We start from the raw sequence: 17,661 nt of genomic DNA on the forward strand, positions 1-17,661 counted from the left end.
TCATGTACAAAACAGATTTTATTATCAAACAAAAGAAGATATTGATTTTCCATCACTTAGTGGTTTTCTACAATTTGTGTATTTTTTTCTGGATCCTTTCAGTTTTCAGTCATTTACAAATTGTACTTCGGATGATATACTTTTAAGAAACAACAGAAATGTTCCATTTAATTATGTGAAATGAATAGTTTATATATATAAAGACGTTTCTAATAGGGATTTTGGGACTGAAACTGAAAAAGTCGCCCATAAGTCAACGTGTGGAATAATAAAATCAGCTGTGCTGCTTTTTAAACATACACCAATACTTTCCACACGACAGGAAGGAGCTTGTTCTCTTGTTTAATCATACATGAAGGTTATAGTAATGATAAAATAATAGCAAAACAAAATGGAGACCAGCTCCGACGTAAGAATCATTTTCACACAGCAAACTGTCTATATGTGCATGTCTGCCAGCAGATCTATGACGGTTTCACGACCCTAAATGCCTCATTTCAGGCACAAAGTCAGCCATTGGTTTATTCCTGTCCTCACCAGGCGTCAGCTGAAAAGTCCCGGGTTTACTGAAGAGCGATCATTTAGCTTCTTAATGATCGTGTTGTCTTTCTGCTGTGTGGCGATGGCTGCACTCACGCTCCAGGAGATTTTTTTTTGACAGTTATTATCTTTAAAGGAGAAAATCTTTCCAAACCAAGAATAAAACTTTGCAAGAAACGAAAAAATAGGAAAAACCTGAGCCTCCGGTTTGGTTGAGTTTCCAAATCCAGCAGTTCCAGACGGACTGAGTCGGGTCTGTAAGATGTGGGCTCTGGTCGGGTTCAGGCCTCTGCTTTAGGCACCAAGCAGAACTACACTGCAGACTCATGTTGTCATGAAATCCAGTTCAGATATTCATGCCAACACATTGTAGTAAATTTGGTACACTCGGTGAGCTTGTAAAAAGCAGCTACCCCACTGCACTGGCAGCACTCCAAAGGCAACAGTAGAAGAAAGTTAGCAAAGTCACATCCTAATTCGACTACTTCTTCCTCATATTCATCATCAGAAGCGTCAGGAGAAGCTTTTAAAGAGGCCATAATATTATAAGAGTTATACATGAAGATATATGGCCAAGTTAAATTGCACCGTACACACAAAATATATCGACTATAAGGGGATAATCAAATTTCAATAAATTCAAACTGACATGTAATTTGTTCTAACAAGATGTTTTGAAAAAGCGACTTATATGTCCATCCTGTCAAACTGCAGCACAGTGAATCAGAGGATATGTTAGAACCAGATCCATTTGGCAAATCTGTCATAAAGGCCACTTGGTAAAGGATAGACACTTAGGAGGAATTAGCAGGTGATTGGATGAAACAGGTTTACCAGCGTCTGTCAGAGAGGAACTCCAGCAAATCGGCTCAGTGAGGCACTACAAGCAGAGCCAATCAGTGAACAGGAGCCATAGTGGTTGACTTTTGTCACACTCAAAGCCCGTCGCAACCACTATCAGACGATGACTGGTGTGAGCTTTCGTGTTTTGACCAAAACCGGTTAGATTGAAGCCTGGCAAGATGGATTCTCTTGGGATTGGGATCTTGTACATCCCAAAAATCCTGCCTCGAAGGTAAACATAGTGGACCAGCTTGCATTTGTATTCCTTAAGCAATGCTGCCAATATGACCAAGAATCTTTTATTCATTATTCAATTTTAAGGTGAAATTGTTGACTTCTCAGCACCTGATGTCTGGAGCTCAGGAGACACCAGTGTTCGGTCCTCTTTGGAGCCTTCTGATAACTGGTTTCAGGTCCTTTTTATCTGTGTATTTCCTGTCCTTTGAGGCTGATCTAGACTTCATCTCCTCTCGGACTGAGCCTGTGCCACGACTGGTAGTCTGGTATTCACCCTCTAGACAAACGGGGGCCAATCATGTGTCCAAAATGGTACACTTCATATGCAAACACAAGGTGTACAGATCTTTTTTTCTTTTTTTCTTCTCTTTTTATCTATGAGACAAAAACCACATTAACTGCAACTACAATTGATTGTTTGGCTGTTTTTAGTCTCTTATCTGTCTCAGCTGTATCAGAAACTGCTGGTGGAAAAACAAAAGGTTACTCAGACAGTGTGAACACAGCCTACAGCAGAATGAGGGGCGACAAGAAGCATAGGAACCAGACTGAAGTAAAGAATCATGGCGTACTTCTGTGGCGTCTTCCTTTCAGCTTGGATGGAGAATAGAGAGGAGAAGGAGTGACTGTGGTTATCATCTGGGGTGTCCAAGAGTTTTCTTTTTTTTTCTCTTCATCATTTCATTACTCCTGCCTTCCTACCTCCTCACCCTCCTCCCCTATTTCCACCTCCTCCTCGCCCTGCAGCAGGGTGTTGAAGCGCTCCACCACGCAGTGAGCCGTCAGTCTGGCTTCAGGGTCGTGATCCCAACACTCAGTGATGGTGGAACAGAAGATGTTCATACCCTGCAGGACAGAGACGAATATTCAGCAAGGCAATAGTGTACACAAACAGAACCCTGTGAGGAGTTTAAAGTGCTCAGTGTTACGGTGATAGCTGTATGCAACACAAGCATGGACAGGTACAATGACAAGTGCCCCCATTTTCCTTTATAGAACCATGAGAGGCTCATAACCAGACAGACATGCTGTTACTCTCTTTACTTTGGGATAGTTTTCTGTCTTCTTGTAGTAGTGTTGTATTTTCGAGGTAATTTTGTGAGTTTCATTGGGATCATTTGTGTTTCTTTGAATCATTTTGAACCATATTTGTCTTAGATTTGTGTCTCTTTGCAGCTATTTCGTGTCCTTGCTGTTATTACTTGGATAACTTAGTATTTCTGTGGTTGTCTTGTATGTCCATTTGATTATTTTGTGGTCACATGTGTCTTCAGGTACATTTTGTCTCTCTTTGAAGAACTTTTGTCCTTCTCTAGTTATTTTGTATTATGTTTGTTGCAGATCTTTTTTGTCTCCTTGTGGTCATGTTGTGTCTTATTGAGGTAGTGTTGTGTGCCTCTGTATTTATGCTCTCTTTGTGTCATTTGTGTCTCTTTTTCTCTTCTGTTTGATGTAGATGTGTCTCTTTTACTTTGCATCTTTTGGGCCATTTTGTGAGTGATTTTGGATGTATTTTTGTCTGGAAAGTTGTTTTTGTATCTCTTTCTTTTTTAGCTCTTTTGTGTCTCACTGTCTCAGTGATTGAGTTTTGTGACATTTGTAGTAACTTTTTGTCTACATTTCTGAGTAAACTTAGAGATAATTTTGTATCTCTATTTTGTACTTCTTTAGAAATTTTGAAGATATTTTCTCTCTCTGGGGTTAAATTGTGACTCATTGTGTTTGTTTCGTCTCTTTGTGTTAGATTTTTTTAGGGGATTTTGTATCAAGTTATTTGGTAGTTTATTTGAGGTTATTATATGCCTCTCTGTGGATTTTCTTTGTTCCTGTGGTAATTTTACACCTCTCTTTAGTCATCAAGTTTTTCTTTGTGATTTTATTGTATTACTTGATATCAGTTTGTGTGTCTTTGTATTGTTTTTGCCAAAAGGTTTAAGAGAGTCCCTTAAATTGAGTAAATGTTGTCTGGGTGTGAGTCAGTCCCATTCTGTCAGTGTCTGTTAGTGTCGTTCTGTTTCTACAGAATGCTGCAGAGTTTTTCCTTCAGACCGTATCTGACCTGGTGCTGCGTCCACGTCGGGGGGATTTCCGGTCGTCCTCTGTCCCTCAGCACCAAGTCTCTCATGCTGTCCACACATGGCTGCTCACAAACCTTGGAGCCAAACGCCGGCTCGTAGTTCTTCACCTCTGCACCAGCACAGACATTTATCTGTAAACCTTGTCCACAATGGCAACTTTGTGACCCATAACAAATTATATAGATGTCACAGGGCGTCTGCTTATTTTATTTTTTGGAACAGCATGCACAGTGATGCATCTTCCTCCACACGCAGAAGGTCTGTTTAATCATCATATCTAACTTATATCTCTTTCAGGACTGAAGTTGATTTCTCTCAGAAAAGTGCACAACTGCTGATTGAGTTTGTTGGCCTTAAAGTGAACTTTAAAGTGGACTAAAGGAAGGTCTGTTCTTTATAAGATTAACATTTTGCTTATGCTTTCCTCATGCACAGAAACAGAAAAACTCCTTGCCTCCAATGACATCACAGCGGGAGGCCATCTCCCAAAGGACCAGAGCCATGGAGTAAACATCCATCTGCTTAAAGGCCTCGAGGTCCTCCAGGTTCACCCTGGACTCGAGTACCTCAGGAGCCATGTAGCGAGCTGTTCCCACCTGGACAGGATGATAAAGTGGAGTCAAACAAATGAAGACAATATAAGACGCAAGTTCTGTCTTGTGATCTGCACAAATGAGCCAATGCATTATGACTGCTCACAGGTGAAGAAAAATATGTTAATATCTTGTGACAACAGGGGTTGTCAGTGTATGCGATGTTACACGAGTGAAGAATCTGTTTTCATTTGAGGTATTTGGACAACAGGATTTATTTCTATTTATAAAGCAAAAAGAGAAAAAGCCTTCAAAGCCCACTAGTTCCACTGGGAACTGGGGTGTTCCCAGTGGAACTCTAGCAGCCACTAGAGTTATTCAGTCCAAAAATGTTAATGTGTTCGATGTGGAAAAAGAGGGGTGGTCTAAAGACCTGAGAGACTTTGAACAGGGATGTAGCATCCAGGTCAGCAAAAATGATATGGTTTCAGACACCACAAGGAACCTGTAGAGGTTTGCTGCATGTAATGGAGCAACAGCATATCAGGCAGGAGGGCATAGTGTTATTAGTGTATTTAATAGTTGCAAAAACTATTCTGCATGGCTTACCTGTCCGCTGTTGGCGTAGTCTTCGACTGTAAGGGAGAGGTCCAGCCTTAATGCCAGTCCAAAGTCACACAGTGCACACTCCTTCCTGTTCTTTACCACAATGTTACTGCTCTTAAGGTCCCGATGACCTACTGGCACCTATAGCAACACAAGCAACTGGTCACAAGTGCCACTCAAAAAAGCATTCATTATATATGCTAATAAAAGCACAGCAGCACTGCTATAAATGCTGAAAGGTAAAGCTCACACTAACAGGCAAAGAACACTAAACTAAACTAACAGCAGTAAGGCTGTTACACCATTATTTAAACTGGGAAAAAATAGATGATATGAATGGATTCAATGGATTCATCTTTACTTCAGCTTCAGTGAACTCTGAGTCACTGACGAGCAGTGAGCTGTTATGTCAAAGGGGAGAACTGAACTGTTAGCTCCGAATGCAATTTCAAAAAGCTACCAGGATGAATGTTTATGTAGTTCAGAGGACTGCACGCTTGTAATATTCAGACAGGAATGCAGCTTTTCTACTCTCTCACACACACACACATCAGTTATGAGTGTGGATACTGGAATCAAGCCATAGTAAAGACACTAAACTGTTTTTGTGGCTTTGTTAGAGACATAACTGCAACTGCATAAAGACTGACCAATAACTTGTTATTTTTATGGAAACTAAAATCATTAATTAGCTTGATTTTTACCACAATTTTGAATGTGTTTTTCTTACAGTAACAGAAACTGGAAGAATTGTTTTTCCATTTTAATCGTCAGCAAAAGTTAATTTCAAGAGAAATTAGGCTGAATTTACCTTTGACACCCCAGTGGGTGTTGTGTCACTGTGGAGGTGAGCTACTCCTTTAGCAATGCTACATGCCATGGAAACAAGTTCCTCCCAGCTCAGTATGTTGGCTGTGAGGAAGTCCTGCAGATTTCCAAGGCTGTAATAGGCAAGAACCAGCCAGTAGGTCTGAGGGGCGCAGCCTAGCGGTCCTCTTTCTTCAGCTGCCAGAAACTGAACCACGTTGTCATGTTGTAATGTTGGGTCAGAGAAGATGGAGCACTCGTTTCTCCATGAGGCATACTCCACAGCTGGGAAAACCTTCACTGCTACAGTTTCATAACTGTTAGCGCCTCCTTTTTTGCCCTTCCACACTTCAGCAAAACGGCCCTTACCCACCAGCACCTCCAGCTTGATGGGCAGCAGTTCAGCCAGTTGGCCCTGCCAATCTGTTTTTTCACTGATGGTGTCATTGTTAAGAGATGGCGTCTTGGCATTAAACTCCTCCTGACCCATCACACGTCCTCCTCCACCCTCACCCCTACGGCCTGATGCCCCACATGGCAGGTCCAAAGCCTGGAAGAGCTTCGGCTTGTGCTGAGTTGGCCAGTCAGGACGCACAGGTGGGCCTGGTTTGTCAGGGTGTCGTACACGGTAGAAGTAGAAGGCAGCGGTGGCGACTATGGCCACAAGGACAGGAGGCACTAAACTGACCACCACGACCGGGATCACATCCTTACTCTGCAGCCTCAGGAAACCTACAGGAAAAAAAGAAGGAATTAAATATGTCTCCATTAGTTAGGCCAGTACCCACCAACTCCATCTATCTTTTGTTTATTCATCCTTCTAGATATAGATCCTTCCTGTCCTTTTACATCCATCAATCAGCTGCACATTGAACAGTACAGTTATTATTATACTCATTCCCTGACTTGTTTCATTCAGCCCAAACTCCCTCTACCTTTTGCTTACCATTGGCTCCTTTGTCAAAGATGAGTTTGTCATTACATTCATGTTCGTCCTGGCAGCCACAAACCATCATGGCTCCATCCTCTGCCGGCTGTGAGACCATGTGACACTCCCTGGAGGTGAAGTTCAGGAGCAAGCCAGGATCTACACCGTCCAGCGGCAGAGCTGGATGGTGACACGTTGTCTGCACTGTCATTGTGTCGTTGGTCTTCCTCCTGGAGGGGTGGACAAAAACATCACCTGATGAAGTTCAGCACATGGAATATTTCTGTTTCTAATGAAGCTTATTAGCTCATAAAATGCCACCAATAAAATTGCATGCATGACACACTCATGGCCCTTGGTTACATGTAAACACAACATGTTATTCCTAGTTATCTTAAGGCAGTAACATCCCTTAGTTAAGGTTAGAAAAACATGTATGATTGGGGCTAAAATATGTTAGTTTTACAAAGCAACTTTTAGAAATCACACACAGCTGTTCTCACAACCATTAGAGGTGAAATGTAAGTATAATTCATATCAGCCTGCATGGACAAACAACCCATGCGTATGTATTTGAGTTTAGCACAGTCTCTGTTTCTGTGATCAGATGTGTTACTACTTACCAGCACAAAATAATCCCTGTAAAACACACCGGATACATACTAAAACTAAACACACACTGTGGGACGAATAAAGGAACTCTTATTCTTATAAAACAATATAAATACTGTGCCAGAAAATTAAAGAACAACTGACAATGTAATATAGACATATGCCACATATATCAACATTGTCAGGTGTTTTAATATATTCAGCTGACATGAACAGATTCTGATCAAAAAAGCACATCTTTGTGTTGCGGTTTATTTATACTGGTTTGCATTTGGAAACACCAACTCTCCTTTAAAAAGTACACTGGTGACATTAAGACATCCAGCGGCTTGGAGAACGAGACAAACCCTCCGATCTGTTGTTGTTTCTGTGAAGATAAGCTGTATACCCCCACTGTGGTCTTCTACAGAAATTCAGATTACATTAGAGGGAAGGTTAAACATATACTGAGATGTTTAAAGTGACGCAATCACTTAAAACGTCTCCTGCAGGGTCTCTGGCACTGGAAAACCAAACCAGTTCTTATCTAGAACCAACTTAGAACTGGCTCTAGCACCCGCCCTGAACCAGTGTTGGAACCACTTTAGTCAAACAGGTAATTTTGATGCGTGTCCCTGCCCCAATTGTGTTGTGTAACCTCATAATGTTGAAGTGCAGCGCATACAAATACTGCGCCTGACTGGGATTTCTGCAGGCTGCCTTGGATAAACTATTGCTTTCCTCTATTTTCTCCTGTCAGTTCCTTCTTATCTCTGGTTTCCTGCAGAAAGCTGGGAGGGTCGAGCTGGCTGATGTGAACAGGAAATGAGAGGGGTGCAGCGAGGGGGATCCAAGCATAGGACTGTTATCCAAACAAAAGTACCAATCAGCAGAAACTTTCCAGTCATAAAGACAGTGATAGCAGTGGACTGGTGTGAAGATTTGATGTTCCAGATGTTCTTTAGAAAATGTAAAAAGAACAAAAAAAATCAATGGACGCAAACATGAAAAAAGCCAAGCTTTGATCACATGTTTTTGTCTTATTCTTCTTTTTAGTCCTTCTGAGAGAAATCACGTCAGGATGTTTCATAATGTTGACGAACAGCATACTAAAGTAGCTCAGCTGTACTATTCCAGACTCTGCTGGCCCATCGGTTTGTGCTGACGAATAACAATGAGGGCAGCGAGTTTTGAAGTCTAAGTGTTTCTCCTTTTTGATGAGATGGGATGAATCATAGAGTAGGCATATGGATTATTATGCCTATAAACACAAACCAACCACACACAAGTCTAAAGAGACGTAGAACAAGCAGAAAGCAACACAAACTGATAATAAAGAAATACAAAATAACGACAAAAGAGGCAGAGTGACCACAAATAGTCAAAAAAACACCAGAAAAGACATAAATTACTCCAAAGAGTCACAAAATGAACACAAAGACAACCGAGGGGACGCAAACTAAACACATAGATGCCGAAAAGCTATTAAGAAAGTCTTTTCTGTGCTGATTGAATTAACATCATTGGACAGAATTAGGCCCCAAAGAGCTGCTACAGCAATGAGTTTACAAAGATAATTTTCATCTCATGGTGGTTTGGTGCGTTTGGACAGAAGTCTCTGTTCAGTGAGTGTAAAGTAAAATATCAGCAATCTCACCATATAGCGATGCAGATCTCTTCTATCGCGATGCAGAAGGAGGACAGGGTGCAGTTACTGAAGCAGACACCGTCTTTGCACACTGGACTGGAACCCTCACACCACTTACACAGGTTGAATCTCAGATGGCTGAAAGACTGGATAACAACTGGAAGACCTGGGGGATAAGAGGCAGAAGTGGTAGAGGGGTTAACAACTTAAAACTGCTCCTGGGAAGATGTGAAAAAAAATTCAAAGTGTAATCACGCTGTAGTGATCGTAGGAATTAAGGCTTAAGTTAGAGAAGAGGCACAAGGTCCATCCAAGATCTGAGGCGGGGGGTCATGTTCTATTCTTATTATTGTAAGACTTTGTAACATATCTAATGGTCAAGTTGGAGAAAACAACCATTTTAATTTGCCTTCCATCCACTGTGGTAGGATTAATTACTTGTCAGAAGAAACTTTTGCATCACTCATCATCGATCTCCAACCTTTGAAAAGCCACATCAGTGTTTATTCTTGTTTTCTTCCTTCACCTATCCTGAATTTGCTTCAACTCTTTGTGTTTTTCTTCTTTAGAAAGGTCGGTTCACTGTTTTTTTTCGCCTGTTCATGCACCATGAAATGAGAATGAGCCTCCATTTCTAACATTTTTACCCACAAACTAGTTGGATTTCCATTCATTAGTGAAGCAGTGAGGTAAAGAAACTAGGCAGTGTAGTGTTGAAAGAGGATGGTGATAGAAGTTACGTTGCTCATGGCTCCAACTCAGTAAGCAGTATTGAAAAAAACTTCATGGAGAAAAAGAACAACAACAACTGTAGTGGACATCGACAAAAGGAAAATGAACACAGCTCTTCTTCTGGAATGAGTTTATTCTCTGGGAAGAACTGGAATATTATATCATATTTGGGAAGATGCCAGTCTGTTCTTTATTGTTTGCTGGCTCAGACGGGAAGCAGCTGTTGAGTCACGTCATTTTGGTCTTTGCCAGGTCAGAAGCAAATTGTAAGTGTTCTTGTTTAACTGATTCCATTTCGCTTTTCTTATTTACATCTCTAAATGAGAATCAAAAACAGCAGAGGAAACGTAATTAGTGCTCCTCTTGTAAGTGCCTTTTATGGCACCAACATGGCTGTCCTTCAATGTAAATGGGGTTTAAACCTTTTCTGGGGTTAAACCTGGAAAATAAGATAACTTTACATTTTTTTTAACAGTAAAGCTTTAGGTCTTTATTAACTTAGATATACATAAATAATGGTGAAGTTTGGACAGATTTATTTATTCAAAATGAATGAGAAAGTGTGTCTGAACACTTGACTGCTACTACATACATATATATTTAAAAATGGCATAGTTTATTAGGCTCAGTCAATGTGTATACACTCGCAGTGTAACATTCAATATGTCCTACGGTATCTGCTCTGCCACGTACAGCATCACATGGAGCGACTGGGACTGGGAGCAGGATATGGGTGTGTCCCTTTGAAGCCCAAACATTTAGCATTCAGTCTCTCAAAATAAATAAGATTAAATTGAACCGAAAACCCACAGAGTTATGTCAGTATCTATATGCAATGTGTTTGCATCTGGATGTGTGTGTGTGTCTCTGTCACGTCATCATCACACCCAGAAGGCACAGAGAGGAAAGATTGTACAAATGTTGTTTTGTTTGCTTCTGCATTTAAATACACAACTTTTTTTTTCTTATTTATTATTATGCAATGTTAAAGGCAAAAAGCACAATTATTAGGTCTCATATTGTATAAAAGTATCATAAAGTGTCACAAAAGTGTGGAAAACAACAGGTCCTTTTAAAGATATAGATAAAACTCCACATAGAGAAATTCCAGCACTGAAATGCAGCTTGTGTAAAGATGCAAGCAGTTACACACTCTTACTGAGCCCCACTGAATGATAATCATGTATACTTTATACAAAGATATGCATTTTACACAAACACATAACACTTCATTAACTGTCTCTCACACACAGCAGAAGCTGTTCCAGATGTTTTTTCAAAATCAGCTGAAGACAAAAGACGAAAAAAACTGAAAGAGCTGAGAAGCCAAAAGCTTGTTGTAATTGGATTCAGCAGCATGGCTAACTCTACGTGTCTCTGTGAGTGTCCATGTACATCTATCTTTGTGAGGGCCAATATGTGGTTTACTGAGAATAAGGGCATTTGTGGAAAGTGAGGACATTTTGGTGGTTGGTAGATTTTCAAAAACAATAATGCTGACATACAAACCGTATCATCATTTTTACATATGTAGTTTTGGTGCTAAATTAGTTAAAAAAAAACAACTAAATATTGTATTGATTAATGACTGGATTGGTAACATTAGATTGCATAAGTTAAGCGTTCATAATACAAACCAAAGTGTAGAACTGATCAAACTGCTTTACCTTTTTTTGGATTCTTTTCTAGAAGCAGGTCTCTATACCTGGTTTCTTCTTTTTCTTGTGAGATCTCACAGTGGTTGTGTTTAGTTTAAATTAAGTGTTGCATTAGTTTCTCTCTTGTCCTCTGTTCCTTTCTTTTACTGTGACAGTGGCTACCCAATGTGAGCTGTACATGCTCAGATTTGAATTGCCTAAAAATAAACTGACCTTCTGCTCCTCCTTCCATGTACAACTAATTTTGGTTAGTCATTCATATGTGGTAATGACCCGTGTAAATGTTAGTGTAAACGCAAAACAAGCTTCCCAAGAATTGGGAAACAAAAGATAGCCGGATCAGTACTAAAGGTCTAAGAGTCATCTGAATCTCGCTGAATCTCTCCTGCTTAAAGGTGTACCGTAACAACAACAAAAGATTAGCAAGAAAAAGCTGTAGCTGTGGTAGCATCATGTTAAAATAATACCTAAAAAAGAACCAATGTAATCTTATGAATGCGGAAGTAAACATAAGCAAAACAACCACCCAAAGAATTAATTACAAGGACGCATAAAATACTAACATTAGCTTAAAAAAGGAACATTAACATAAATATATTCATATGTTAGCATGTTAGTATATAGATAGATATAGTAGTCTATAAGAAAGATTAACATTGGCACACAATATGAACATTAGCATATAAAAAGATTAATGCTGGCTTACAAAGTTAAAGTAGCAAACATAAAGCCAATCGTTAGCATAAAAGTTTTAACGTCAGCATAAAAAGATAATGTCTGCTTAAAATAAGGACTAACATTTGTGTAAGTGTAAGAAGTTAAAAAAATTGGTAAAGGTCAAGCTTTCACATGCTTTTCCATAAGGCAGTAAATTGTAAATTAATTAGAATAATTTCACTCCAGAAAATTGGAGAAACTCAATGAAAATTTCGTACTTTTACTCCTAATTTTTAAACAGATGAATATTGATATAGTGTAATAATGGTACCCAGCACTATCTTGTAAAAAATGGTTAAAAGTAGTTATTTTCAAAAAGAACAACACCAAAGTATTTCTACATTATAGTAATTACAATCAATGACACAGATTGACTTTGAAGCTAACACTCTTATTCAACTACTCTTAAAATTAGAATGGCATTTTAGCAAAAAAGTATATCAATGTGTACACTGTTAACATCTCTTCAACTTCTGAGGTCAGAACCAAGTTAAAGTTCAGATTAGGGTTGATGGCCTGGATTATCTCAGTGAATGTCCTCACAAAGACATAAGCACAAATGTGTGTGTGTGTGTGTGTGTTCCACAAGGAATAAATTGAATCCAGAAGTTAGCTGCATTCAGAGCCAAGTTAGCATCCAACTCTCCGCCCTCTAAGGCTCATGGGAAATCCTGGCACTACATGTTGCTCAGAGGACAACCTCCCTATCACAACACTGGTTAATTTTCACACAAACACACAACAGCTTGCACAGCTATCCTTATTAGGACACTGGACTTCCATTCATCGTGGACAGCTTAACCTTAACCCCAAAGTTAATCATATGCGGTTCACTCGCTGGTCAAACCTCATTTGATATGTTACCCCTAATCAGCACCACAGACCTAATGTTGGTGTCACACTAAAAAGAAAAGCTGACTTTCTCTTAAAGGCACATTTGTAAAATAAGTAAAACCTTTTTTTTTAAGTGTTTTCCTCATCATTCCTTCATTCAGTTCACTTCGGTTTATTTATTTAGCTCAAATTCACAACAAAAGTAATCTCAGGGAACTATATAAGGAAAATAAACCAGTTTAATTTTAAATTCATGTGATGTCATCATTTTGCCCACACACAAAAATAACAAGTACTTTCAACATGTTGCCAAGTTCCACATTTTTGTGTCTAAATTTTAACCCTACAAACTCAGACATTCTAAATAAGTTGTATTTTGTTTCCTTCCTGTGGTCCAAAGCTTTTCATGAACTCATTTAGCCTGTCGGAAAAGCACGAAGGGCCTTTTTTTACCCTTGCCACTGATTGGTTGTTTTATATATGTGCATGATTGTACTGTGCAAAGCCTTCATGTGGTGTTATTTTTATCCTCAAATGTATATTTTGACATTAAGGGATAAAAATGATAATGAAAATTAAATGTACAAACACAGACACACATTTTCTTTCAGTGCCAGTCTCTGTCTTCTCCAGTGTCTTAAACAGTGCCAAGAAGCCTCAGTGTGTGCTACTATTCATACGATGTTTCAGATACACTTGCTCTTTGTTAGATGTGAGATAATGGTCTGCTTTTATAGAAGAGTTGTACATTGATGACTATAATAGAAAGCGTATTTACTCAAGTACAGCAGTGTGATAAATTGGACATTCAGAGGGCACGTCTCATTCATTTCGGTCCCAATAGAGGCCCTTTCAAAGAGCATCAACTTGTCTCGTTAAATAGTAAGTCATTACATTTTCCACAGAAGTACTTATGGTGCCCTTAGTTTAATTTACTTTGTTTGATTGATTAGCTAATGGGCCTTTTGAGAATATTTCCAAACTTAAAGAGTAACAAAGTTGAGTATTTTTGCCCAACCACATTTTAAATGATCACTCTCCAGCTCCACCTTCAAAGTCCAGTATACACTCCCTTGTGACTCAAAAACAACCTAAGTGGTGGCAGCCAAATGCAGAAGGCCTAAAAATGTTAACAAACCAATGAGTGATGTCATAAAGCCTATGTACAACATGCCTCCCTGAACCGAGGTTTCATTTTGATGTCATTGTGTTGAAAAGGTTTGGCCACAGACAAACACCAAAACTATGTTTGCAGTGGTTCATACCAGCGTAGGTGTCCACCATATGACCATGTTATCCCAAAAAAAATACTCACACAGCCCAGCTGTAGAGGCTTGTAATAAAATAGTTAAAATAAGATCCAATTCAACCAACAGGGTGAAAATACAAAAACATATGTGATAATCTAATTTTACAGTATTGCAGCCACAAATTATCTGCACTAATTACAATTCATATTGTTATGAGTACAATTAAAAGTACATTTCACTTAAGTATCAGTTAAAATTCTTCTTATATCAGAACTACATCAGTGCTGTATCTGATGTAGATGGTCTATATATTTCTCCCAACCCCGTGCTGTTTTTCTCTTTAGCACAAGACATTCAGACAACATCACAAAAAGTCATAAAAATGACTTTGGCATGTCTGATTTGAAAGTTCAATTCAGGCCAGAACTGAAATGCTTTGGAAGTTGTTGCCTCTGGTAGCATCAGCAAACCGGATAAGCGATAAAAAAAAGAACAACATTCTGCTTAATCTAGATTTATTTCTATGCAGTGGCAGTAAATTGAACCATAGTCTGTTCTCATGAACTAATTTCGGGGTAATACTGAGAAGACATGAGAATCTTATTTGGGGAATCAGCTGCACGAATATGCAACAGTGGAACTGAACAACTTAAAAATAATGGAGACACCTCCAGATTCATTTGTGACATAAAACTCTGCAACTATTCTTGTTAATCACTCAACAATCGTTTGCTTATGGAGGCGCATATGTGGGGATCAACCACACCCAGAAATTGTTAGTAACATTGTACCGAAAACAACGCTAGTACAAATAACTTTTTTTAATCAGATGTGTTGTAGAAGAGGATTTGTTAGGTCATTAGACCTCCTCAAAAGTCTGATCAGGATTCTGTTTGGACTCTATCAGTCGCTGTAGAGACTGGAAAAAAACAAAAGTAGAGTGCCTGTAAAATTAATGTAAAGTCAACAGAACAGCTCCAACAGAAATGCAGCTAAAGTTTGATAATTCAAATTCTGAAATCTGATAAAGAAAATCGGGCTGAACTGGCACTTAAACTACAAAAAGCTGTGTTACTGTGGTGCTTATAGGAGCAGTTTAAAAAGTTGATACCTCTGGAGATTACTTTCTAACTCCATGAATCTGCATACTTTCACAGAGCTTTAGTTTTATCTAATCAAAACCAGGAAAACGTGTCATCTGAGCTGGTTTTCATCTGCTTGTCTTGCTCCTTAAAGATCAGCATATTTTTCCAAAACAAAGCAACCCCCCTCTCCATCCATCCCCTCTGCTCGGCCCTCTAAACAACTCCGAGGCAAAGAGAGAAAAAGCCCGCAGCGGGCAGCACTCACAGGCTGTGAGGAGGACGAGGATCCCGGTCCAAAACGTCCAACACCGAGCCATCATCTGCGGGCGAAACACACGGGCGCTCGGTCAGTCGATGTGTCGTGTCGGTATATTCAACCCCGGTGTCAGCGCGGAGCCTCTCATGTATGCAGGGGGAGAAGTCCAGATGTTTTTCATCCAGATGTGGTTTCGCCCCGCCTCCCGCTGCTGCCTCCGTTTCTGTGTCTCGCTTCTCCACATGTGACACGCAGCCGGTGGAGCCAGTACTCACATCTGTAGCGAGCCATCCACGGTGTCGGATTATTCTGTTACAAAATGCTTTATTTTAAAAGTTTGCTGACTTTATGAATGAGCAACAAATGGCTAGACAGAGATGCTTTACGACTTTTTTTGTAGATTCTCGCCTGAACACTTTCACAGACAGAAAATAGTTTTTCCAAGAGTTTCACACGTGTTTTTATTTCTAGATTTTAGTTTTACGCTTAAACTGTCCATTTATTCTACTGATGTAATGACTTATATCCTTATTCATAAAAAGAGGTGGCGATTGTATTTTACAATGACATAAGACATCAAACAAATTAGAATAAAAACACATTATTTGTGAAGCTGGTGTGTATAAAACTAATTTTTGATGTTTTCTCGTCCAGCATTTTATTAGTTCATCAAGAATTGCTGGGATTTTAGACAATTTTACAGTATAATGTATTTACACTGAGTTAAAGACAGAATAAAAGGATTACAGAACCAGAAAGGGGAACACGGAATTATTTAGAAGTGAATCTGAGACAGAGTTTGAGGTTCTGAGCACTAACAGGTTTCTTCCAGCTCATTGGTCAGGTTATACTAGAACCACGGTGATGTGAGGGATCAGTGACCAACAGCCAAAACCCATCCTCACACAACTCACATTAAACGTTTCTGTTTTTTAAACTTCATTCAGTTTTACTGCTGGCTGTTTAATAACAGCAAAGTGGCTGAATATTGAAAATGCTTTATTATAAACTCCAGTCGAAACCTTTAGAGTCACCTCTGAATTCTCTGTACAAATCTGTACATGTAAATGGCTGCTACCCGTTTCTCTGAACCCTCCTGAGATATCAGCTTCATATCTGGATCAAAACTAATACTTTAACACTTTAATTTAAAGATATCTTTGTAAACTTGTTTTGGAAAAGTGTCATGATGAGGAAACAGCTTTCATTCTGATAGAATCAGGTCGTTGAACATGAGGAAATTTGTATCCTGATATAATTTGGATAAAAGAAAATTGAGAGCAACAAGAAGAGGGTTGTTATTCAGCTTGAACTGATCCCAGAGGAAGAAGAAATAAGTCTTTACTTTGATAGACCAAAACCAACAAAGACTGCTCTCATTTGAATTATACTGGTCTCAAGAGGAAGATGGAGAAGAATTAAATTCTGAGAGTTTTGGCCAGAAAAGGTGAAGATGAAAACGGAGGGCATAAAGGGTCATAATTCTCTCAGTTAGCAGGATATGGGAAATATGATTACATACAGAAAGTGTAAATCGTCATAGTTCTCTTACTTTGCTCTCTATTCAGAATGCCACTGGTATTATTGTGGCACAATTCAACACCTGGAAATATTACAATAATGACCTCTAGCCTCAGCCAGTGAAATTGAACATTTTTCACCCAGTGAGGAAAAAACAAGGGTCGCCCTTATTAATCAAGATCTGAGTTTGGCTGAAGATCTGAAAAAATCCTGTATAAAATTCAGCACTTTAGAATTGTTGGACTCAGTGCAGTTTTCTTCCAAAACAGTAGGCATCACTGCTGAGACAATGGTGTCCTGATACCACAGAAATTGCACCAAACAAATTTGTAAAGGAAGTACAAAAAACCAAGTTCACTGTTGTAATGTTTCAGCAGTGATCTATACTTTTGTACCATTTACAATGGTTTTACCAGCATGGGTTTTGATCAGTTGTATACACAACACCATATACAATATGAGGCTGTGTGCGAGGCTGCAACTCATCCCCCACCTGAAGCGAGCAATCCACCCTTTTCCCACTAAGAACTATGGCATCAGAGATGGAAGTGCTAATTCTCAGCCCAGCTGCTTCACACTCAGCTGCAAATAGCCTCAGTACCTGCTGGGGCCCTCCGCTCCATGAAGCCAACGGAACTACATCATCTGCAAAAATCAATCTTAATCGCAGGCTGACCTATAGCCAAACTAGATTTCTGATCAGTAGTGCCTGCTCTTGGTATTTCCTCATTGGGTGAAAAACAATTAATATCCTAGTCTTAATGTAATCATTAGATGGCTCAATCGCCTCTGCCTGG

The 17,661-nt window shown here is 39.4% G+C and overlaps 1 protein-coding gene across 1 annotated transcript; it reads right to left on the reverse strand.

Moving 5' to 3' along the window:
* On the reverse strand, positions 1–15,516 carry tgfbr2l (transforming growth factor beta receptor-like). Its single transcript, XM_072397423.1, has 8 exons — positions 15,353–15,516; positions 8,821–8,977; positions 6,591–6,802; positions 5,649–6,376; positions 4,841–4,978; positions 4,153–4,294; positions 3,680–3,807; positions 1–2,466 (listed from the first exon to the last, which is right to left on the reverse strand). Exons 1-8 carry the CDS (start codon positions 15,405–15,407, stop codon positions 2,305–2,307), a joined length of 1,722 nt encoding a protein of 573 aa, XP_072253524.1. The 5' UTR covers positions 15,408–15,516; the 3' UTR covers positions 1–2,304.
* Positions 15,517–17,661: the final 2,145 nt, after the last annotated feature.

The sequence above is a fragment of the Leuresthes tenuis genome, unplaced genomic scaffold (genome assembly GCF_036924035.1).
Source record: "Leuresthes tenuis unplaced genomic scaffold, fLeuTen1.0.hap1 SCAF_12, whole genome shotgun sequence".
Classification (NCBI taxonomy): Eukaryota; Metazoa; Chordata; class Actinopteri; order Atheriniformes; family Atherinopsidae; genus Leuresthes; species Leuresthes tenuis.

What these genes read in the sequence shown, in the direction of transcription:
- tgfbr2l (XM_072397423.1), bottom strand. Translation starts at nt 15,407, where the DNA reads ATGATGGCTCGGTGTTGGACGTTTTGGACCGGGATCCTCGTCCTCCTC. An exon ending in GAGATCTGCATCGCTATATG is followed by an intron (nt 6,803 to 8,820) that starts GTGAGATTGCTG and finishes CCACCCCTCCAG; the next exon opens with GAGGAAGACCAACGACACAA. An exon ending in CTTTGACAAAGGAGCCAATG is followed by an intron (nt 6,377 to 6,590) that starts GTAAGCAAAAGG and finishes TTTTTCCTGTAG; the next exon opens with GTTTCCTGAGGCTGCAGAGT.